The following is a 25,467-nucleotide window of genomic DNA, read 5'->3' as shown; positions in this document are numbered from 1 at the left end:
TCTATGTTGTTCTTGATATCTAACAAATATTGCTGTGTAGTGCAAAACAATATGTCATATTCTTCTGAGTTCCTACCTTATGCTGTTTAAAAATTAGATGCAAAACCTCTTTGAATGGTGACGACTCTGGTTTAAACTTTAATGATGACTATGAGGATATCCTGCTAAATTAATACAAAATTAAATATTAAATCCCTATGACAGCACAGTGGAATTTTCAACAGAAATGGAAAAAAAATTAAGGCACTTCTGCTGTATCTAGCTTCATATTCTGCTGATATATCGGGCTACATATTTAGCTGCAACACAGTGATGAAACTCAAATATTACTTTAATTTTCAACTTGCAAGGATTTGGCCTTCAATCTTTATTACACAGTCCATGGCAAAACAATTTCACATTAAAAGCATATTGTTACATAGATTTTAACAATGAAAATAAGGAATACATTTTGGCTGTAGAAATTAAAAAAAAACCAACACAAACCACCAAAAACCCAAAACCAACCCTGTTCCATAGAGTTGCATTTCTGAATACACCTAAATTCATCAATGTACATTTTCCCCTGGTTAACTACCGATGATTTATTTACAAAGCAAGTACCAAACAATGGCTAGAAAATACCATTGCACCACAAATTATCTACATGGATATTTCTATTTTTCATACTAGAAAACAGCTAAGGTGGCATTTACTTCAGTACAATGTTTCTTTCATAAATGTCAACGTGTTTTAGCAGGTAATACAAAATGGAGATGCAGACTGTGTTACGTTAGAAGAGCAAACATATTATGGGTTTGGTTAAGAAAAACCAGATGTCTAGAAAAATGTAAATTATTATTATCTTTTTTTCTTTTTTTTTTTTTTTTGTTAGAAAAGGTCTAATGCATTAACTGCTCCAAGCACTTCACATAGGGACTGTCAATGACTTACAAATTCAAAATGTTGCTGACAGGGCAGCGGAAATTTGAGAAATTACTTGAAAGAGAAGTCATATTCAGCCTGTGCTAGCTCCGACAGGCTTATAGCTAGATTTCTGTTCACATAGGAATTTATGTTAATAGAGTCTATGCTGTTTTGGGGCTCATTTGGCAATCAGTAACAACATGGAATACTTTCATTTACTCATCTCTTTTAGAAGAAGTGATAGCTCATTGTGTTGATTTTAAAGTCTGTTTTTTATGTGTGAAACAGAAGCAGAAGGTGAAGCTTGGAGATTTGTTTTTCCTTAAGTGAGCACTGAAAGAAATATTTTCCCTTTGAAACTGTGGAACATGCAATCCTTGTAAGAGAAAACCTCTTGAACTGCAAATGCGTTGCTCTAGATGATCTTGTGAGACATCAGCACACAAAAAACCTGCACAGAAAACACCTCTACAAATAAATTTTAAGAGTAAATCAAGTACCCAACAGTTATTACAACTTCATTTCCCATTATTTCCCATCATTAAAAGCTCACCTTCATTTTTCAAACTGGAGTTGTCTAGCCTTTGAATTTTTGATTCCAACCTGTTTAACACTACTGTAACTTGTCAAGAGCATGTCAGATCGCTACAGGTACAGTAGCTTTGTTTTAGACTAATGTATGTATTCCTGGTAAACGTGACTGTTTTGAACATTGGAGCCTGGCAAGCTCCCGTATCTCTCGGCTCTGCTTGCTGTTAAGTTTCATGCTTCTGTTATGCGCAATGTAGAAGTGCTGCAGAAGCAATTTTTGACCGACTGGAAAAGCGGGCACTTTCCTCTGTGGTATTTTTTTGAGGGAAAGCGTATCCTACACATTCCCATAGCATACTGCCCAGACACACCGTGGCGCTGGTGTGCAATTGCTCTGAGAGCTATGCGGCAGGAGACCCTGTCACGGCAGAGGAGTAGTTTCAGCTTCTTGAAGTTCCAACTGAAAGGAAAGAAATTGCAAATACAATGAACAATTGCTTGATTTCTTCCCACCCACAAGTTTATGTGTGTGTTTGTATGTGTCGTTTATTTTTTTTTAAGAGGAATTTACTGCTCATTTGCAGCTACTGTCCTGCTGTATGAAGCTAAACAGGTAGCCCAGAGAATAAGACAAGACTATGCCTTTGCCATAAAGCAACAAGGGCAAAGCAAACGATCACAGAAAAAGTTTCATGTCTGACCTTCAAAGACAAAAAAACATTAGGAGCTCTGGAATTTGAATTAGAAGTAGAATATATTTAATACCATGCCAGTTGTTCTCTTTCTAGAGGAGATCTCTCTATGAATTTCATGATTAGAGAAGGATTTCACTCCCTCCCTGCACTCTTTTTGTGGCAATTGCAGGGGAGTTAATATTTTAGATGAAACATTCTGTGCTCATGTCAGTACATTGGCTAAGTTTTGGATTTGGAGTTAAAGTCTAGTTTAAATTCTGTGTCAGATTGACTTATATCAGCAAACAAACCCAACAACTTCTCAGCCCTGTGTGTCCACAGTATCCGTGTTAAGTCCTATTTGCATACAGGCACAATGGCACTACAGATGTTTTCATCAAGAAGATCTGCCTACTGCACAGCACGTCCTGAAAGTCTGCAACCCTTTTTACTGCCCAGCAAATGTTGTTCTGCAGCAGTAGAACCTGTTGAAAACAGCGTGGGAGACACCGCAAATAAAGGGTTTATGGTATGGAAAGTAGAGTGACAGATGAAGCCTGACTGAGACAAGAGAGGGGATGTGCTCCTGTAAAAGTAATGAGACAGGGGTAAGGATTTTGAGGCAGGGAGAAGGAAAGTGTGTTTTGTAACTGCATTGCTTTCCAAGCATGTTCAGCAGAGTGGAGGCTGTTAGGACTTCAGAACTAGAGATAAATTTCTCCAAGGCCACAACATAACTGAAATGCTTGTTCAATTTGACATGCTGTATTTAGGGATCTTCTTTATTCTGTATTGGGAATACATCTCCTCAGCTCCTTTTGGCCAGAAACTGACCTGATCCTAAATGTGAATGTCCCTCTCTTTTGGAGAAGTCTAGATCCAGAAATGAATTTTGAAGTCAATATTCACTTATCTTTACGAATTAGATAAAACAGAAGCATTTCTTTTGTATTTTTTTAACCAATGAACTTTTTCTAATTTATTAAGGAAAAAATGTAAATGCTTTGTTCCCTGTTTATTCTAATTCACAGTTTAAGGAATGCCGCAAATACAGGCAACCTTAGAAGACACCTAAGCAGTTCTGGTCCTCATAGAATAGTTGATTCTTGATTCCTCTCATGAAACAGTCTGACAAACACATTCTGTTTTCTCTGTTACCTAGAAGATTCACAAAGGGCCATGTCAGTGCAAATCAGCTACAAAAGAAAGCCCAGTTTTAGGGATTGATTGAATTTAGACAAGATTTTCATAGATGTCATTATCTTGCTAGGAATGGGCTTCGTAAGAAATCAATTCTTTATAATTACTATTGAAATACAGTATTATTTACAAAGGAGATATGTCCATTTTCTAAGAATACACAGAAAGGCCATTCTCTATTAATACAGGCAGATGTGAATCTGATGAGGTTTGGAATTACAGAATCTGCCCAGCTTTTGTCATGTTTCTGCACAGGACTCACCAGCATTCCTCATATTTGTTTGCAATCTGTCATATAGCACCAGGAAAATTAAAATGTAAGGAAGTACTTTCTTCATTTGTTTAATCAAAGTTAATCTAGCTTTCAATTTTCCTTGTTTCAACTTAAAAGTAGTTTTTTCTTTAATCTAATATCCTTTTTATTTCTACACGTGGCTGCCCATCCAAGCAATAAGGGCAAAGCTTTCAGTGCTGAGCATGAACACCAGAGCTTCTGTTTACTGAACATATCTAAGGTCTAATTTTCAGCATATGAGGAGGATTTGCAGCTTCCATTATGGCACTTAGACACTTCAGTGGTTAAGGAGAAAGCATCAGAAGCTAAAAATAGAAAAAATAGTTACATAGGATGACTAAACAGTACTAACAATGTGCCTGTACATAATTTGCTTAGTTGCTTGGATACACTCAGGTGAGACTGCTATAAAAACTTAAATGGATCACAAAGAAACAACCCACTGAAACAAATTAAATTTCTCAGATTTCTATAATTATTAATGCTCCATTTTCCTAAGGATTTAGGATTTTTTTTTTGTTATTAACAGATAGATATTAACAAAAATAAAAGGTATTTGGATAACAGTTTTCAGAAAAAAAGAATTATCAATGAATTTTAAATATAAAAAAAATATTCAAACTTTTTTAACCTCAGAGATAAATTAAAGCAGAGACCCTCCGTGCACCTGAAGTAAAAGCTATTTCAAAATACTCGTCAAGATGTTTGTTATGAATCAGGTTAATGTCAATGATGTCAAAAAACCTCAGCCATTTGCAAAAGCTATTATTTGATCCTTTATTACCATTTCCTACCAATATTGGGTCATACAGATTAAAGTTCAAAGTAAGCAGTTTTGTTTTGCAAGCAATTTTTCCAGGATTCCATCACTCCTACTCTTACTTTAACTTTGCATGCAAAGGCACTTAAAAGATTGCATATGTCTCCCTGGAAAGTACTGGGAGCCAAGCCTTTAAGCTCACTTTGGAAAAAATGTAACCTATGCTTTTTACTGCAGAGGTTGGTTGAGTGTAACACAGGCTACATCCCCCACAGCCACGAAACATTTCAGTATTACAGCTCTTCCAGTTGTTGCATGCCTGATCAGCCACTGCCTTTTCTCCCTTAGAAATGTGTTGCTTCACTGAGCATGTGCCATTTCTATAAAGGCTCACACCATCAGTGTTATGAATCCGACGCCACTCTGTGCATTTGAAAGGAGCTGCATTTCTGGAGGAGTTTTGGCCTTGTTTGGCTCTTCCACTTTTTGTAAATGCTGATAAAACAATAATCAAATGCTTCATCTAGATCTTGTTAGTAATGCCAAACAGCCACAGAGTAGGCCAAAGGCCAGTATCTTAACTCAGAATAATATGAATATTTATGATGTTTCCTGGTACTGCTTTTGCACTGAGAAAACACGGTTGTTCCTTCCACCAGTGAATGCTTATTTTTAAGAGTGTGAGCTGCTGAGTGATTGAGTGCTTGCAGTTCACATTAACTTTAGCAGGAGTAAAGAATGCTCACTTGGCAAAAAAGCAACCCGTAGAACATCTGTTTCTTTGAAAATGATGTGAATTGTGCTGAGTATTATAGAGTCTTGAAATTAGAATGCATACCAAATGCTCTCCAAGGCCTTGTCTGTACAAGAAAGAACTTGTCAGTATGCTTAGATCAATACAGATACACTAGCTAGACTTTCCTGTTCAGAAAGCACCTACCTGTAAAAAGACTGCCCTGTCAATAGAATTTACAAAAGCTCACTGTCTGACCAGTGGTTTGTTTGAGTTTTCTTTTTTCTTTCTTTTTTCCTTTCTTTTTTCTCTTCTGAGAGCAAAAGCTGCATTCACCCTAGGGCTTTCTCTGTTTAAAAAAGTAATGATGATTTTTTAAAAAATTAAATGTTAAACTTGTAATTAATTAATCCCAAAGAACCTTTTTGGTTTAGATTAGTCCTACAACCTTGTCTCTCATTCTGATTGTAGCAGACAACAAAAATGCTGTCTCTTACAGAAATGTTTGCTGGAGAAAAAAAATAAATCAAGTTTAATATTCAGATTTGAACATGGCTTGGTGAGAATGTATTCTATAGACATTGTGGAGAGTGAGAAAGACTGCGCCCGTAGCTGGTGTGCTGTACTCCAGGGAGTGCAGCAGCGAGAAGGCTCAGGTCAGCATCCAGCGAACAGATCTGGCAGAAATAAACCAGTGGTGGCAGGAGCAGCTGCCAAAGCAAGGACTGCAGGGATGGTGGTGCAGGAAGTTAAATTGAGCCCATTTACGGCCACTTCAAATTCTTTCAAGTACCAGACCATCCGAAGAGACCTACCCACCCATCTGTGAAGACATGAGCTTCCAAGTTTGTCTTCTTCTCCCCAGCCCTGGGGAAAACTGGTAGCTATTTGCTAGGAAGAGCTACCAAAGTAGTCAAAGCTGGGTAGTCAAACAAGTTCTTACAGCTCTGCATACACCTCTTCTGTTCCACGCACAGCGGCTCTTTGCTTCAGTTTCCTTCCTTACTTCCTCATCCCTGATGGTCCCCTTTCTCCTCTGCACTCTTTCTCTCAACTCCCTTTCCCTTCAGCGTCTTTCCCTTCACTTCTTTCCACATGTGCTTTACCTCTTCTTAACTAATTTAATCACTGTTCCCTGAATGGAAGAAAAATTCCTAACCAACAAAGAACCCAACTATGAGACTAGCTTCCTCCTTACTGCCACTATAAAGCTCGCTTCATTTGCCTGGTCCATCCCTGCCTCAGCTGGCTCTCTCCCATGTTGGGGTTGGTTGGAAGATCTTTGTGGGAAGGATCATCTTGTATTCTGTGTTTGCTCAATGCCCAGGGAAACAGACTTTATTTCACTCAGCCTCTGAGCAGTACCACATTAATCGTTGTTAAGGGTAGGAGTTCAGAAAGCTACAGCTTTCCTAAAAATAATATAAAGATATAGAAAATGTGTGCATACACACTGCACAGTAAAAAGTTGGAATTGTACTAGCTATTGCTACAATCCTTTTGCAGACACATGCACAAAATTGACTCCACTGAGGCTTACAAATGCATTATTAACAGCTGAATCTGTCTAATAAAATTTCGCTACTCCTAGTAAATATGACGTGTATATACATACATACATATATGTATGCATCTATGCCAAGTTTGGCAGTTCTGCTCCGCCACCAAAGTTTGTGTAAGACTGAGCAGGTGCTGACTGATTTCACAGGCCACAGTTTGGCATGTGTGAATCAGACGCTGGTGAGTGGCAACACAAACTGCAGATGCTTAATAAAGCTTCTCCCGTTAGCCTGCTCCCTCCTCTTTTCTGGCGCGATTACTATTTTGTCTGTTTGGAGATGGTAATGTTCTGATCTGGGATTTCTGGCAGCAGCTGAGTGGCAGCTATGCAACTGCTTTCACGAGAAGCCATTGACTTGTGCACCTCGAGGAGGCAGCTAGCTTGTGGCTGAAGTGGCAGCAGTGAGAAACTGGCGCAGGAGCAACCGAAGTGTATTGCTGAAAAGTGATATGGCAAGGAATGAACAAGGTCTTTTGTTCTTCTTTTAACGAATTACAGAGATGGCTCAAACTTTTTCTAGTGCTTATGATGCACTTGAGTTACTTTCATGAATGTAATATGATTTGCTTTCATGTTTTGCTTGACGTTCACTGAGGGACGGGGATTGGAAATTCTCAGGACTAATAACAGGAATATGGATGTTGAACACATAACAAAGAGCTTCTTTGCAAAAGCTAAGTAAAAATAGCCTGAATTAAAAAAAAAAACCAAACAGAAAACCCCAAAAAACCCCAAACTATTTCTCTTGGTATCTGCTGTGCCATAAAATCCCTACTTCTCAAAGGTGTTTTCTACATGAAAAAGGTATATTTTTAGTATACCTTAAATGGCAAAATGGCACAATACCCTTTAACATTTATGTATATATTTTCATATATATAATCTCTCAAAACCCACCTTAGCCAACACAGGTAATTATCTGATACAAGAACTGCATGTAGACAAGCCTTTGTCTACTTCTTGCATGTCTGCCAGGACAAACAAGGCCAGGTAGGCCTTCTTTGTACATCAATCAAAAATGTACAAGCACTTTTCTTCTCTTTTTTTATCCACTGTTGCAATGGGAGAAGAAGAGATCTATATTCTGTCCCGCTCCTGTCTCCATCAGCAGACAAGGAGTATGAATAGCGAAATCTGTGATTAATCTCCAACGAGTTCTATAGCAGTCACCTGTGGTAAACATCCTGCAAATGATACACTGTTTTGTGTGCTTTGTGTTTGCATGCACGCTGGACCTGGTCATGCAAAGTACCTTTGAAAGCCCTCAGCTTCTGAGCATCAACTAGAGGAGAGAACAACTAGCACCATGCAGGGCTGGGGTCTCTGTGTATGCATACACCAGTTTCAGATATAACCTTGAAGGTGTTTAGACCTTCAAATAGCTACAAATCAGTATAAACTGTAACTTCAGAATACATGTCATCTCCAAGCGGGAGGCCTGGATCCCGAGATGACATCTCCACTGCTAGTCATACCTGATGGTTAGTCCTGTCCACAGTGTTGGCAGTGGAAGCATGGTCACGAGTGTTTTGTCGGACTCGGGTGGAGTTTTGCTGCTCAATGGTTGAGGAAGTGGGGATGCAGAACTCTCTGAAACACCTTTTGAAATTCTCATCTAGAAATGCATAAAGGACTGGGTTAAGGCAGCTATTTGTATACCCTAGAGCAATACAGAAGTGCCAGGAGACAGTCTGGAAAGTAGTTTCTGGGATGTTGACCAGGGCTTTAACGATGACATATATGTGGATGGGAGTCCAGCAGACAATAAACACCGCCACCACTACAAGAACCATCCTCGTGATTCTCCGCAGGTTCCTGTCCTTTTCTTTGGAGCCAGATAACATGCGAACACTCTTCAGACGTAAAATCATCAGCCCATAGCATACGGTAATTATCAGGACTGGCATAATGAAGGCAAAGATGAACACACAGATTTTCAGGAGGTTCTCCCAGTACCAGGCAGGGTGGGAGAATGTAAGTGTGCAGTCAATAGAGCCTGCAGAGAAAGGAAAACAGTAGAGAAGAACAAGCGAGTCAGTTTTGCATTTGCTTTTCTTTAAACCTTTTTTATTAAACATCATAGGCAAATATACGAAGATTTACTAAGTCAACAGGTAAAATGAAGCAATCTGTGATCTGTCATTGGCACAAACATTGACAGGACACAATGCTGCAAAACAGCTGTGAAGTGTGAGTTAGAAAAACAAAACTGAAGTCATGTGTTCTCTTTTGCATTTTATTGCTTGTATTGCAATATTGGAATTCCATGAATTGCAACATGGAATTGCATGTATATTGGACAAGAAAAAGAGTTGAATTGTCATAAAAGCTTAAACTTTGACTAATTTTCACTTTCAATATAAAACCTGGTGAAAAGAAGATGGTTTAACAACCTTATCTGCTGAGACTTTGGGCATGACAGGGCAATAAGAAGAGAATGAGAAGACACTTGGTAACTACACAGTGGAGGGTTTGGATTTATGTTGAGATGCTCTCACTTCATGAACGTCTTTGAGCACCAGTGATCCAGAACACAATCTCTGCCCTGTATCACATCCTGCCAGACTAGGTGCAACATATTTATGACTACCAACCTCAGTGGGCATATCCTGGGTAAAGCACAGGCTTCTGTGTTGTAGGACAGTGCATAACTGCCCCACAGCAGAAGGCAGGAAGACACAGATGCTTTTCCAAACGCTACAGTAACTGTGTGGGCCAACAAGACTCGCACGGACCCACAGAAGGAGCTGGAGCTGCCTGTTGTAAAAGACAGATCATGTGCAGTGCTGTGTCCACTCAACTACAGCCAGAGGCAAAATTGTTGAAGGGGTCCCTTTGCACTGACACCTGCTTTATACAGGTTGGAGGTCAGAAGTTAATTCAACGCTTCTACAATAAAGTGAAACAGTGCAGAAAGGAGTTTAAACATGAAATACTCAATTTAGGAATGAAAGCCAGACTTACCATGCCTGTATTTAGTAGTTGCCATGAACATAACTGGCAGGCCAATGGCAGAAGAAAGAATCCAGTTGCAGACATTGACAATTTTGGCATTTCTGGGGGTACGGAAATCAAGGGCCTTAACTGGGTGGCAAACAGCTACGTAGCGATCCACACTCATGGTGCAGAGTGTAAAGATACTGGTGAACATATTGTAGTAGTCTATGGATATAACAATCTTACAAAGGATGGTACCAAATGGCCATGTTCCCATCAAGTAATTCACACTCTGGAATGGCAGAGTACTTGTTGCTAGGGCATCTGCCAATGCAAGATTGAAAATATAGATATTGGTGGCAGTCTTCATTTTCGTGTACCTAGAAAAAAAAATCAGCAAAGCATGTGAATGACCAAAACTGATGTTAAACAAAATTGAGTCCTGCGCACCATCTATAAGAAACTTCTGTGGAATAATGTGCTAGATACTGTCAAAGATCATCTTTTCTGCTTTTTACCAAATTAACTTGCTATGGTTTATCTACAATAATGTCTGCAGTTCAGTGAGGCATTAGCTAAAGGGTGTAAGAAAGAAAAGCTAATTTAACACAAATGTTCCTGGCCATGGTACCCTGCTGTCCTGATTGCTGCCAAGGTTGCTGGGCACCGTGGCTGCTTGGCTTTCGGGTGCTCAGATGGCTTGTTCTTTTGGTAAAACTTCCTTCTGCTTCTGCAAACTAATAAGTACAGCGTTTGATCCAACATTTTACCATTTATAGAGTGATTTTCAAGAGTAATAGCCCATTTGAAAAGATCTTTCAGGCAACCTGCTGGGGAAAACAAAGTGTAAAATTCTGTATTTAATGCTTTTTTTTTTTCTCTCCGGCTTTGACCTCTTCAGAACATTGAGCCAGCTGCAAAAAAACCCATGACAAAGCTGTGTAGGGAACATACATTTGGAACCTTTTTGGTAAGGTCTAGAGCAATGCAAACTTTTTGATGAATGTACCTAGATAGCTTTTATGATGAACATCTGAAAAAGTTTGTACGGCTTTGTTCTCTTATTTTCTAGCACTCTGCATGAGGAGCCACTAACAACCCTAATCTCAATTTAGGTTTTTTTTTAAAAAAGATTTTCAGGTAGACCTAAGCTCGCTTTTGACTGCTTTCTTGAGAAAGCATGATCTGAGTATGATACTTCCAAGTTTTAAATAAACTGTATATTCTGAAAGTACCGTAAAAACTTTTCTTACAGGAGCACTCCATTTAGCCAACAAGACTGTAATACTAACTTAGGAAGAGGTAGATGCTGCAAGCATCCTTGCGCCTCCGTGTTGGGAGTTATTTAGAAAAAATGTACAGGATTGAAGTGTGGGAGAGAGACACAATAAGCTGCAGCTCTAAAAACAGTTCGGAGGGAGGAGAAAATATTTTCTGGGCAGTTTGCTGGAGAATCTTGCAGAAGAGAATGAAAATAGCAACATTTTAATAATGACTTTACTGTTACCCAGAATGAAAACGTTGTACTAAGTCCTCTTTTTGCCGTGTCCCCCGATGTTTATGAAAAATGCATGTCCTGCATAGGTCTGACAACAGATCCAGGACTAGCCAAGGTCGTGTCCAGAGAGCTAACCTGGAGGTTTGATTGCGTGTGAGCAGACATATCTAGCTTGCTCCAGTCTGATCTGCTCAGGCAGCAACAGCAGCAGAGGGGTAGTGGCTCTCAGTTCTGCACAGACAATGAAAGGCGATGAGGATCCTGTGTCTTCACCCAGGCTGCTGATCCCTGCTCAGCCCTGAGGTGATTGCCCTGTCTTTATCGCTGGACAAGAGAGGATGCTTAGGTATGCTGCTCAGTGCTGCTGCCATCACATGTGATGCTGGCAAAGTTCCGTCTGGAGAGCACATCATCAGATGATAATGATAATGCAGGGTTTTTTTTTTTTTATCAGTAATTAAAGCCATTCTTATGATTTAAAGGAAATGTTTGATACAGCTAAAAAATGTCAACTGATATGTGACTCTCAGGTTAGCATGCCAGAAGATGGGCAGTGACAAGCTCTAAATAAATGGAATAAATTTTCTTCACTGGGACCGGCACGGGCCTTATCCCACTTATGTGCTACACATTTTTCAAGTTTGCTATCTTGCTTTCATTGTCAGTTTAAACTCAAAAGTTCTTGGACTTATTTTGTTTAATGGGCTCTATAGCCTATTAATGATGGATTTTTGTTTGATGTACTCTGTAATCTTTATATTTCTAATCATGCTGTTCTTATAAAGAAAGGAGGGAGAGCTTTTGTGGTGATAAAGTATTTACCTCCACAATTGCCTAATCAACAAAAGCTTACTGAAATCCACAATATTCTTTTCAGTCAATTCTATGGGATTTGGGTGTTTCTCTGTACTGAATATTTCAAGATTTTATAAAGGGCTTATTTCTGAAAGGTACATTTTGTTAAAAATGTATTTTTCCAAATAAGTAGATTATCAGTGTCCCCAGGAATTTTTTTTTGGTATGAACAAATAAATACTGAAGCAATTGATTAAAAGTCATTTTAACAGCATGAAAAGTAACAGTCCCTCAAAATGGAGCTCTTCAAAGCCTTGATCTTATCTGTTATGCTATCTTTTGCTAAGTCCACCTATTTGAAGAAGCAGCACAAACATTCAAACATTTCCATCATCCAGACATACATGTGTATGTGATGAGACTTCTATACTTCAGAGGGACTGGATTTTATATGTAATTAAAGTCATAGGATATTGGTATGACTTAAAATACCAAAAGTATTGTGTTTATAAATGCCATCTTTTAACAGATACTGTTTTCACACTTTCATTCAAGTCAACTAGAGAATCTAAAAATGAACAGATGCGTAAAGAGTGAGTCTTAAATGCAAACCCATGAAAATCTGAATGCTGGTATTTAGATTACATTGAAATTTCAGCATCTAAAACACTAAGTATATTCAATTTTGCATGACAACGAGCAAGGTCACAAGTGAAGAGAGAAGTTGGCTTGGGCAACATCACTTTTATTTTTACAAATCTGCAATGAAAGACTAATAGAGCAACATGCTGATTCAATTTTTTGGTGAATATTTAGCTCAATACTGCTCTTGATACATAATCAAATTAATTATGCTCATTATAATAATGACACCCACTAGTATGCCCTTTCTATCTTTTCAGTGTGGGTTTTGTATCATAAAATATCTGTGGTTTTGAAGCATGTTTTTGTTGGTAATAGTAGATGATAGATGATATTTACCACACTAAGAATATACTTCATATCTGTCTAATTCTGTAGGGAAAACTCAGCCTTGCCTTTATCTTCATTCCAGCAATGCTTTGAAATATACTTGAAGTTTGAAGATCTGAGCTGTAGAGGTCCACTCAACTGGGATTTGCTTGGAATAAGAAAATGCAATAGAGAAAAGCATGAGAATCCTACTCGGATAGTCACTAGGCTCCTAGCGTTCAATAAATAGAAAGCCTTGAAATGACCTCTTCAACGGGCAGTCCATGGGCCACTTGTAGTTTGCAAAGCAAATAAAAGGTTTACCAAACTAACCTAGAGAGACCCCCCAGCTCCACTGCACAAAGTGTAACAGCATCTTGAGCAGGAGCCACGAGCACCTCCCCCTTTCACCTCACAGTCATGCGCCAAAAGACGTGAGTAAGCTTGTGCCCCTCTCTCTGCAAGAAGTGTCACAGCTCTGTTTCTGGCCCGCCCCCTCCGATGGTTTAGTCTTTACCTTATCACCTCCAAAAATTTTTGAAGATTCTTTTCTGATAAGCCTCCATGGCTCAAAAGTAAAGAACAAATAACATGAAGACCATATCTTTTCTTAAAAAATAATGAAAATTTTAGTTCCCATCACACTTTATCTAAGCCTAATAGACACAGTTAGTATACTGCCACTTGATCCTTGTTCCTACCTCTTCTTGGACAAGCCATTTACATTCATCTGGACTGTTGAAATATACCCTGCTCCAGACCCTTCAGCCCTTCTGTACCAGATCAGTTTTATAACGTCCTTGTGCCACTATGCTGGTGCAAAGAAGCCAGAGAGAGGGTCCATGTTTAGCTCAATGAATATAGTAATGCATACCATTACAAATTAATTTGGAAACTGCTCCTATCTGACTAACAACAGTGAGGAGAAAAGCAGAAACAGTCTTTGCACTTTGGAAATGGGCTGGCCAATGATAGACTGGTAATAACCACTTTCAGCGACACAAAGGCATGCAAGCTTTTGTCCTCAGAATGCTAATTTGGAGACAAAGACTGCTTCAACTGATCTGTGTTTAAGTTCAATGCAAAATATATGAAAAAACCAGCTTAATTACAGGAGGTTCTTTGCAGAAAGCAGTCATTCATGAAGATGGTTTGGCTTTGGGAAAGAAACAACAGCCAGCAGTTAGGTCTTGCATACAGACAACCTGACATATCTCTTGTTGATGCTTGAGGAGATCAGGTTAGTGTTTCAAATTCATGTTCTTCTTGCATAAATGACTTGTTATACAAATGAAGAATCATTACATGCATACATTAGATTAGCTGAGGTCTCCTTGGGTGGGAAGATTAAAACATGTGAATTATGCCTGGTTGAACAAATTTAAATGAACATTTATTTCCATGGCTGTTCTGGTGCATCTTGTGTATGCAGGTCAAAACTGGTAGGAAAGAGGGATTTTTTTGTGTGCTTTCCTGAGATATCAGGCACTTTCCATTTTTGTTGAGCCCTCGAAGTGTTGACAAAGGTCATGTCATATTCAGGATGGTCCAGAAAAACCCTCAAAAATTTCTTCTCTCTGCCAATCCAGTTAGTATGTTTGACTCTGAAATGAAGTCTCTCAGCTAGGCCATATTCTGGAAAGTACCTCTGAGCTAAAAGTTCTCAAATGATGGACTTAACTGATAGCTATCCTATCTTATTGTACTTTTCCTTTCTTTGCATGGTAGTGGGTTTCTATAGAGTGAAAGACCTGTATTGTATCTCAATCACAGTTGTGACCTGTGCTGTGGCAGACTGCTACCTATTAAAGTTTTAAAGTCATATACATTCTGGATAAGCCTAACCTGCCTGTCTGGGAGCACAGGCTTTAATCAGCTTTAAGATTCAGTCTTTGATTTTTCTGTTCATGGCTACTTCAGAATGCTTATGCCTTAAGCCATTAAGTTCAAGCTCTGGGTACAAGCACCATAAATTTGTGTACAATCCTTACATGTTATTGGGTGGTCAGGCCACCCAGACCGAGTTGCCATACTGTGGTTAACAACCTACTCATCCTTTTGATTTATGTTCTTCTGAAGAGATCATATACAAGGATCTAATTTAAAAATAATAAGCCCTCAGGGAAAACAACCAAACAACAAATTGAAAAAACCCTCCAGCAGGTACATCATTATATCAGAAGATGTTCACACTTAGCTACAACGAAATTGTGCAATTTGCAGCACATTCACTTACTTCCAGCACTAATCCTGAGTTTGGGGGTAAAACCTGAACTGGGGAAAAGAACAAGATTTTACTGCCTTTGAGAAAGACAGAGGCAGTGGTTGTCTCCTCCTGCTAAAGCCTTGCATCTTGACTCCCAGCACAGTGCTACCTGGTCACTGGTGTGACCGTGACGGTGGTTTAGTTACAGAGATTAAAAAAACATACGAATATCAAGCATCACTTTAGGTGTCAAGGCATGACATAGTAAGGGAGTGTACTATATCCAAAATAGCACGGCCTAGTTATTTAGCATACTAGGTCGGGAACACAGCAAGGCCTTCACATACATTATGCTGGAGCAGCCTTCCCCTCCCTTTGTCACACACTGGCAAGGGGATGTCCATTTCCTGAAGGAATCTGAGCGTGTGTGCAGAATCTGGATCTGAACATCCAGCAGATAACTGCTGGACTGTAGTTGCTTCAGCTGCTACCTCTTTTCTCCCTAATACTTTGTTTTCCAACTGCCCAGTTCCTTTTTTACTTTGTTCTCTTTCATTACACAAATGAAATTAAGCCAGAATTTCACCAAAGTTTACTTCCCTTGGATTATCTTGCTAGCATCTTTGACTTCCCAGCTTGTCCTTTCCTTGCACCGGGGCAGCATCACGGCGCGTGCAGATCCACCAGTATTTGCCTGCAGGACCCAGGCAGGAGAAGCAAGCAGACCACACCACTTCTCATGGAGGAGCACCAGCTCAGGGCCATTTCTCCTGTACTCAGAAGCAATTAACGACTTCTCTCAGACCTCAGCTTTGGGAGAGAAAGAACTAAACGAAAGCCTTTTAGGCAGAGGCAACTTTCTTCAGACCCTGGTGTCCATCTTTGTGGGAATGATGTGGCGCTAAGAGAGTTGGGAGGGCATCTGACTCATCCTGTTTTCAATTAATTACAATATGGTATTGGGCTTTGGGCTAAAATTCACTAGTTGCTTTCTCTAGGGCTCTTCCTGCTTTTTTTCCTACCGAAAAGCATCATAAAGAGGCCCTCTTTCTGCTTTTTAGTTTGAATCAGTGAACTTAGTCCCTCCCTAGGGAAAACAAAACAAGCTCTTTCTTTGGGAAAAATAGCTATTTTTGGGACGAAGGCTGGTCCTTTCCCTGATGCCTGAGAGGATTAACGAGCAAGGTTTCTTCGGACACAACACACAAACCCCACAGTCATCGTAACAGGTAACCATTTTATTATTTTGCTCCTATTATTTTCATGCCTTTTTAAATTACATGTATATGCAAAATATCCTGGCAGAAATCTGTACGAAATAAAGCTGATGCGATGCATTCTTTCTATTTTCCAAAAAGGGAGGGGAACCAGCCAAGAACAGGTTTTTATAGATTCATATTAACTTGCCACACAAACATTTAAGACATTGCAATGTCTTATAACTCCTATTACCCTTGTTTCTTTTTCTTTTCCCAGGCACCGTAAAAAGCTACTTAATGATGAAAACCAAATGACAGTAATATGTATGCTCCAATGCCCAGTCATCTGCTGGTACACTTCCTTCCCTTCCAGCTTAGTTAAATGGGGAAAAAATTATTTGCCAATTACTCCAGGACTTAATCTGGCCTGTGTGTTAAACCACCTTTAGCTGAGTCTCTGGTTGCCTGGTGGAGGCATATATGGGTCTCCAGTAAAGGTTGCTGCTTTCGCAGAGTTGTGTAACACACCTCTGAAATAAATCAATGGTACTAAAAAGGCTAACTCCAATACGTTGCCATTATCCAGCAGCACATGCTTATTGCTGAAGTTTTTGCTTTGCTAGGAAGATATGGAAAGGAAAACTGCCGGTGTCTTCAACTTAACTGTCTCCCCTCTGCCTTCAGGGAAGCATGATGAGAGTAAAACCACTGACTACATCTATGATAACTGTGGTGACATTTTTCTAGCGGGGACAAGTTAACAGCTATTTTTTCCAGTTTCCAAGGCACTGGTTCCCTCCCCCTGAGTTGTAGACTGATCGCCTCAGGTGAGAGCTGTACATGAAACATCCCCTGCTCAGCAGGGCAGCTGGCAGGGAAGCCTTTGAAGACAGTTTTACTGCTAGTAGATGTGAGATCCTTAAAGGTGTGATGGGGAACAGCAGTGGTAATCCTCCCCGGTCCAAGGGTATCAGGGAGGTAGCATGGGGCTCGAGGCAATGCCACTGACTGTACAGATCAAAGCACTGCTAAGTATACAAGGTATGGCCTCTCACATACACGAGATCGCAATCTTCTAGTGAAGATGTTGAGTGTGATCTGGCAAGGAGTGACAGAGGTGACACAAAGGGACTGGAGAGAGAATAAATGTGGAGGAAGACTTGCCTGTGACAGGGGGAAAGGGGACAGCAGGAGAGGGTGGGGGCAGGCATCAAAGAAAGAAGGAGCACGATTATGTCTTTTGAGAAGACCCAATCAAAAGTACTGGGAATCATGGATGTAGTCTCCATGTGACAAGGATGAGATTGCGCCTGAAACTGGGGTTCTGAGGGAGGTACTGAGACCATCACCTTACGAGCAGGATTTAGGTAACTGGCTTCTTGGATGATTTTTCTGTAGAGGCAGCACATCCCAGGGCTGGAGGTTAGCACTGTGCGAGGGGAAAATAGGAAAAGATAAAAAACTGCTGCTCCCTGTTCTCCCTAAGAAAGAGACTTCTCTCAGCTGGGATTGTTCCACACACCACAACGAGGAGGAGTTGCTCCATTTTACACAAACGTTTTTGTTTTGAAGTTTTATTCGTGATCTGAGCTACAAGATCTTATAGCTGATAATTGAACACTTCTCAGTAAGAAGGTGGAAAAAATATGCTATTTCATGTCTTTCACAGTTATTTGATCAGCTATGGTCTTCCATCTCTACCTTTTTTCATCATGTAAATTCAAAGGGAAATACAAATAAAACTGAGAAGTGCTTAACATTAAACGCATGAATGAGAATGCTTCTTTACACAGGTGGGCTAAGCTGTGGAACTCCTTGCTACTGAATACCATTAAAAGTCATCTTCCAAAAGGGAGCAGGGGCTTTGAAAGATAATGATACCATTCCCCCTATATATATGATACCATAAGCCCAAACTTCACGGTATAAACCAAAGAAGACACAGATGACTATAAAAAGAACTTCATTTGAGATCAGCCTAACTACAGCAATTTAGAAAATAGTTGCTTTCAGGTTTTTAAAAAATATAAGTTATAAGGAGTGGATTTGTATTTTGAAGAGAATCGTCAAGGATTAAAAACTTGTTTTCACTTGGAAACATAGTGAAAATAAATAATTTTTGAAAATGTCTATCAGTCAGGGTCTCCACAACATCCATCTTAGAACACCTAAGCATAAAAATAATCATCTTGGAATCTTTAAAAACGTTTTAGAATTCTGAAATTTTACTTCAAAAAATATTTGTTTCAAAGTAGCTTTGTTCAGAAGTGGTAATATTTGCAACCTTTTATATCCAACCTGATTTTTGATTCTGATTTTTTTGGGGCTGCTGCATGTTAGAAGTGCCCATAAAAAGCTATTGGATGAATGCAGATTCAAACTCAGCTCAGAAAGCCTCTTTGCAATCTAAGAGACTGCTAGAAGGATTCTCACATAGTGATGCCCCTTTTTCTTGCACTCTTTGACTAAACGCCAGCTGCTACGGCTGGAAAAAAGGATAGTAAGGTAGACTATGATTCTAAGACATTTGGGCTTACGTCAGGTTATGGTCGAAATTTTTGTAAATACGTCACCTTTTGGTCTAGAAAAATTATATAGCTTGGCAATAATTACATAACGTAAACAATACGCTCTTACAATATTTTCTAATTTTACTGAAGCCATGAAAAGTCAGTACAATTTGACTTATTTTTATAAGGAAATTAAAAAAAAAATAACCAGGAAGTGTTTAACATTATTTTTCATGGGAGTCATTACCAGAATGATACTCCAGGAAAAATACAGTGGGATCAAAGCAGCTTTTCCAAGAGAGATTGAGTAAAAGGGGGTGTTTTCTGCCCAGAAGTCCCTGGTGGTAGCCGCTAGCAGAGCCGGGGTGGGAGGTGTCTGCCCTCCTGGGGCAGGCGTGCTATCCTGTGAGCGAGAGCCAGACACAAGGTGGCACAGGGTCTGGAGATGAGTGTGGGGCTGCAGAGCTCTCACTCATCCCGCAGCGCCTCTGCTCCCTCAGGGAGATGGGGGTTATCCTCAGGTTGCAGGCTAACGTATTTTTGGACAAATTTTGACCATGTCAGTATCAATATAATAAAAAAAATAAAAGAGTGAATACAAAGGTATACATGCTGTTTTATCTGTCTGCTTCCCTTGATCTTGGGAGAGGGAGGGGAGCTGCTTGCTAGTCAAACAATTACCCCCTGGCAGAGGCTGGCAAACTTCTATCACAGGGACAGCTGCCTTTCTGTAATGCAGGATGCTGAGGGTCACCCCCTCGCTATGCTGCTCATTTAATTCAGGTTCTGTTGGGCTGTTCCTGCCCAACCTGACTCCCTCAGTACTGTCCCCAGATCTTCTCTGACTTGTGCTGGTGTGCAGTATCAACTCAGAATTGACACGACTGGTTGAGGCCACTGTGGTTTTAGTTAACAGCTCTTAGCAATGGGGTAGAACCTCTTTTTGCAGACAGTGGAACAGGCAGGACACACGTTCGCCCATGCAATGCCGTCCACATGCAGAGAAGTTCATGTGGCTGTTGACAGGAAAGAAAAGAATTAATTTTATGCATTTCTTGGTTTCTAAGTTCCCTGATCTATGCCGCTATAAGAGATGCTGAAGGCCGCCTTTGACACTGCATCCATAAGTCCATGTCACTTTGCAAAGAAGAACCTCTACTTTTTAGAAAAACTTGCTTCACTTCAGGCACTTTCAAGCTTGTGATAATTTTCAGCTTATTTCTCTAAACAGGCTCTCTCCACTTTATGTGTTATGAGCTCTTTCCAAACCCCTCACTTTTTCCTTTCTGTGCACATGTGTGAGAATATTTATTCCTCTGGTGATATCAATTCTTTCTACAATTGAAAATTCACCCCAAATTCCATTCTACTTGGTAAAACAGTTTTCCTGAAGTGTGAGTGAGCCAAGCTGAAGTAACAAGAGCTTTCAGTACTGCACAGCCTTTCCAGATTAGATGATGTTTCAGTCACAGCTCTTTTTTGCAAAACACTATTAAGAGGCTGTTTTGAGAAACATAGAAAGAAATCTCTTCCTTTTGGAGAGGACTTTTTTCCCTGTTTTAATTTTTTTTTTTAACAGAGTAATCATTTACTCTAAGAAAACAAGACATTTCCTTCCTCCTGTGAAGGATCATGGAGAACCTGAGGCCCCTTTGTTTATAGGTGTCAAAATTAAGAGCAAAGCAACTAAGGAATCACTCTTGACTTGAGTGTCTTTAGTGGCTGTTGGTGGAACTACACTCCTCTTAAACCACTTGGCATCGTGGAGGACTGGGGCCCCCAGGAGCTATTCCTCCCTTCCAGACCAGCAATGCTAAAGATTTTCATCTATGATCTATTACAGCTTTCTAGCATATTGCCTTAATTACAGGGTATATTCTTCTTCCCATTCTAATGTGTGACTAATATCCCACTGACTTGATGAGAAAGCTGGAAAAGCCTATAGATTGCTGTGTAAATTAATTCAATGCCACGCGGTACTAATTGTACACGGTCTAGTACTCTGCAGCAGCTAGAAGTAGCACTTGCTGTTGACCTAGCCGTAACAACACTGTGTTCATATTAGTAATTTACACTTATACAAAGCACATGAGGAAAACAGATAATAAAATTTATCTGCAAATTTTTCAGATTACAGGACATTCATGGCTGGCAGTAAAACCTCACTATTACTGCTGTCACTCAGAAGGCATTCTTTTGTATTTGACAAAGGAAACAGCTCAGTGTTAGTAACATGGGGTTCTGCCTCACACACTACAGATATAGCATGTAAATATTAATTCAAGGATGAAAGTATTCAGTTGAACAGGAACCATTTAGGAGAATAAGAAGGGTGGATGAGAGTGCATTAATTATAAAGTAACATGTATATAAATTGGAAATCCATGGACCTGCTTTGCATGAAAAGCTTAATTTTTGTATCGATAATGACAATACATTTCTAACTCCTTGTTGGACGTGTTTGCTTTCTGACCCTTGTTTGCCCCAGCTGGGATAACAGGGCGGCATTGTGGACTGACGGTGACAGTTCTGCATGAGGCAAGCATCTGCACGGCTCTGGCTCCAAACCCACAGGTCTGCTTCATGCAGAAAAATTGTAAGAGCAATAATGTTTACAAGAACAATATAATAATTATTAAAAATATTTCTAAAGAAGCCAAGCATGAGATATTAGCATGCAGCATGCTGAATATGAAGTCACTGTTGCTTTCATTGGGGCTGGACTCTGAAAGGTGAGTAGGGACAGAGTTTCAAATGTCTAAGCATCTACCTCCCACCTCCTAGTATTTTCAAGGCAAACTAGGTACCAGTATAATTTTAAAATCTTATTTCCAGTAGTCTCAATTCTTCTCAAAACTAATACTAATTTCAAAGTTTTGTTCTTCCTGAGCAGACATGGTGTGAAAGGTAAATAAAGAAAGGTAGCTTCATATGATGCCAAATCCAAACCAGTGAAAGGTTTGCCTCCTATGTGTAGCTGGAGCCAAGGATACATGAGTATGAGCACATACACTCACCATTTCAAATAGCCACATTATATGATTGGGAATACTGTCCCTATTGCTCTCCAGATATACTAAACCTATGGAGAAGCACAGAAATGAAACGTATTTTTATGTTGCTTAAACTGCAGATCCTATTCCACCATTAACATGTAAATTCTTTTTCATCCCAGATTGGTAAACAGCTGCATGCTATTAACTGGGAAGGAACTCTGTCATACGAAAAGCTGCTCTTGCACAGGACACCTGGGTTTGGTCCTGCCTTTGCCGTAGAACTCCTGGATGGTTTTGGAGGAGCCATTTATTTGTGTTTTCCTCTGTAAAATGAAAACCCATTTTTGCTTTCTCCTATTGCTTCTGGCTTCTGTTTTTAAGCTGTAACCTCAGGGAAAGATGCTTTCTTTAGATGGAAATCTAAGTGCAAGTGCCTCATTCAATTTGGCTTTGTGGTGCAAGTGTAATTCAATTAATTAATGTAAGAAATATGAACCTAGTATGGGTTACGCCTAGTATAAATATATAATTCCAGGGACAACCTGTGGCATATTCCTCTGCTGACAGCTATCCTGGCTCTGTCACATTGTGCATCTGCTTTTTCTCCCAGAGGAATGCATTCAACACTGCTCAGCTGACTGCAGCCATGCTTCTGCTCAGAAGCCTTTCTGCAGCTGTGTCTTTACACATATAGCTTAAGTCTCGGACTGACCACAACCACAGGGCAGAAGAGAATCTCCCCAGCTCTGTGCATTTAAAATGCAGTCTCTATAGTTAAAACCACTAGGTTTCTGAACTACTATCGTTTGAACCACTGATGTGCATTACTCATGTTCCCATTAGGTCTATGAGCTGCACAGGCTTTGCAGTGACATCCCCAACACATGCCGAAGGAATCACCCTCTGCCCTGCTCCAGCCCCCTACCTGGACCGCTATCATCACCCCGGTTTTTTACACCTAGTGCTGTCAACACTGCACCCACCATGAAGCCACCGCGGTGCTGCTGGCCTTGCAAGCGATGCTGGGTGCCAGCCTCTGCTCCTGCCTGCTGGCTCCTTGCGGCCACGGCACCCATGCCTGGCGGCTGCTCCCCCCGACTCCTTGGGAAACGTAGCGTTCAAAGGGGAAAGGGATGCCTTCTCTAGACCTGGGGAAACTGGAAGTGCTGGGGTTGCCCTGGCAGGGAGAGAGCGCGCCCCAGAGACACCCCCGCGGCAGCGCCCGCTGGGCTCTGCAGGGCTCAGCGGATGCTTCATTTGGAAACGACGAGCAGCCACGGAGGAAGGGCAGCTCAGTGAGCCCCGTCCCGTCCCGCCGCCCCGCTCCCGCTCCCGCTCCCGCTCCCGCTCCCGCTCCCGGGAGGTGGCAGTGTTCCCCCGCGGAAGCCGCCCGACCCGCTCCCAGGCGGGCAAAGCAGCCCGTTTCTTCTCGCTCTCACCCACTTTGCGCCGATTTACGGGTGTGGGATTTCTCCTGCGTGAAAGACACGCTTGTGAGTGACCCGTAAAAGCCCGGGTGGGTGGCGGGGCGGGAAAGTTGCAAAGTGCTGCAGCACAGCCGGGATCACCGGTGGCGGCCGCGATCCTGGCGTATTTATCCACGTGTATATGCACGTACGTGTAGAGAGAGAGATGTATATGCATATAAGCACATCTATCACGACTTGAGGCAGAGGATTTATAAGCCCGGGCAGCGAGAAGCGTTTAGCCGCGATGCCATTTACATTTTGCCGGTGCTTTCGGGAGAGGCGGGGGGAGAGACGCGTGGATGTGTGCCGGGTGTCCGTGTGCGAGCCGGTACCCGCACAGGCTCGCAGGCAGTGGCTAAAGTCTGTTTAAATCCTCCGTCCTCAGCGCACAGGTGCGGGATTCGGGCCTCGTTGGCCAGAGCAGCTCGCAGAGGCGCTGCGGCGCGGAGGGGCCGTAGAGCATCCCCGGACCCGCGGCGGTTTCTGACGGACCGCCCGGCCCGGCCCGTCCTCACGGCTCCACCGCAAGTTTCCCGTCCCCGATCACCCGCTCCGGCGCTTTCTCAAAAGCCTCCCTCCCTTCCCCGCGGCGGCAGGAGCCCCTCCGCACCCCGCAGGGCGGCCCGTTGCGCGCTGCCTGCCGGAGCGGGGCCGCAGCATCCCCAGCCGGGACGCCGGCCCGCAGCCCGGTTCCCCGCCGTCCGCCCCGACGGCAGCGGCCGGGGGCTGCGGGGCCGGGCAGGGCGGGGCGTGGCGGGGCAGGGCGGCACTCACCTGACGATGACATACATGACCAAGAAGTTGCCGAAGAGCCCCACGACGCAGACCACGGAGTAGAGGGCCATGATGGCGACGGCCGTGACCATGGAGGGGCCGCCGCCCGCGGGCGCGCAGGGCCCGCCGCCGCCCGCGCTGCCGTTGGCGCCGCCGCAGGGCTCGGAGCGGTTCCAGCCCGCCGCCGCCGCCGCCGCCACAGCCGAGGCGTTGCCCCAGGGGCCCGGCGGCGCGGCCGCGCAGGGCGGCGCGGAGGGGCGGCAGGCGGCGGAGGCGTTGGCGGCGAAGGGGACGTCCAGGGCGCCGGCGAGGAGCGGCGCGGAGCCGTTGCCCAGCAGGTAGGCGACGGCCATGGCGCGCAGCGGCCTCAGCGCGGCCGGCGGCTCTCCGCGCCCGACGGACGCCCGGCGCGGTGCTGTCGCGGTGCGCGCGGTGCTGTCGCGGTGCGCGCTGTGCTGTCGCGGTGCGCGGTGCCCGGGAGGCGGCAGCGCCCGCCCCGACGGCGCGCCCCGCCGCTGGGTGCGGGCACATGTGTGCGGCGGGCGGGCGGGCGGGGCGGGGCGGGGCGGGGGGAGGAGGGGCCTGCGGCGGCGGGAGCGGCAGAGGGCCGTGGGGGGGCGGGGCTCCCCCGCCCGGCTCCCGCCCGCCCCGGCGGAGGCACCGGCAGCCCCCCGCGCGGCCGCCCCCCCCCGGCGAGCGGAGCCCCCGCCGGGGCGCACCTGGCGCGGAGCGGGGTCTGCCCGCGCCGTCGCACCGCTGGGGGGCCGAGGGGGCGGGGGGCGCGGCAGCAGGCTTCCCTTCCCCTGCTTGAAAGCAAAGAGCTCAAAATATTCCCTTCCCGAGCGCTGCAGGCGTCGGTGGCGAGCATTAGAGAAAGTACCGGGGGAGACTGACTTCCCGGGCTAAGGAGCGCGGCAAGGAGGAGGTCAATGCGCGACTGATTAACGTAATGAGGCAGGGATCTTAACAAAGCGATGCCCTCTATGATTCTAGAGCTTGGGGAAGAGAGAGCGGAGCCAAGTAACAAAATGTGGTGAGCTGGGGGAGGTGACTGTGAACAGAATTGTGCTTTGGAAATGGCTCGGATCTCACGGATCCTCAGGACTTTCAGAGGACTTTGTGTTCTAGAGCTCCTAGGATGCTCTCCCTTGGCCAGCGGTGAGATTGTTATCGGACGGATGCGATATCACAGATTGAGAAGACATCAAAACTGTTCTCTGTATTGCACATGCGTTTTACCTGGTGCTTGACTTGCACACCGCTTATTTGCATCAGCGCACTTCCGTGATCAGTTTGTTCCAAATGAGCACAGAGGTGCATCTCCAGGACTGCCTGCTGGATGGCCGATCATTAATTACTAGGACCTAGCTTTTTTCCTGCCTTATCTATGAAATCAGAGGGGATCCTTGGTAAGGTAGAAAAAATACCCCCTAGTGCGCAGGAAGAAGTTAGAGTGGCAGTGGTTGCTCCTT

At 42.9% G+C, this 25,467-nt stretch overlaps 1 protein-coding gene across 1 annotated transcript; it reads right to left on the bottom strand.

The window, feature by feature from the left end:
• Positions 1-330: 330 nt before the first annotated feature.
• Positions 331-24,523, bottom strand: OPRM1 (opioid receptor mu 1). The gene is made up of 4 exons (XM_064447064.1): positions 23,996-24,523; positions 9,625-9,977; positions 8,136-8,656; positions 331-1,897 (listed from the first exon to the last, which is right to left on the bottom strand). Exons 1-4 carry the CDS (start codon positions 24,346-24,348, stop codon positions 1,859-1,861), a joined length of 1,266 nt encoding a protein of 421 aa, XP_064303134.1. The 5' UTR covers positions 24,349-24,523; the 3' UTR covers positions 331-1,858.
• Positions 24,524-25,467: the final 944 nt, after the last annotated feature.

The sequence above is a fragment of the Phalacrocorax carbo genome, chromosome 3 (assembly GCF_963921805.1).
Source record: "Phalacrocorax carbo chromosome 3, bPhaCar2.1, whole genome shotgun sequence".
Classification (NCBI taxonomy): domain Eukaryota; kingdom Metazoa; phylum Chordata; class Aves; order Suliformes; family Phalacrocoracidae; genus Phalacrocorax; species Phalacrocorax carbo.
The sequence above is the reverse complement of the archived record's forward strand: the minus strand, read 5'-3'. Positions and strand labels throughout refer to the sequence as shown.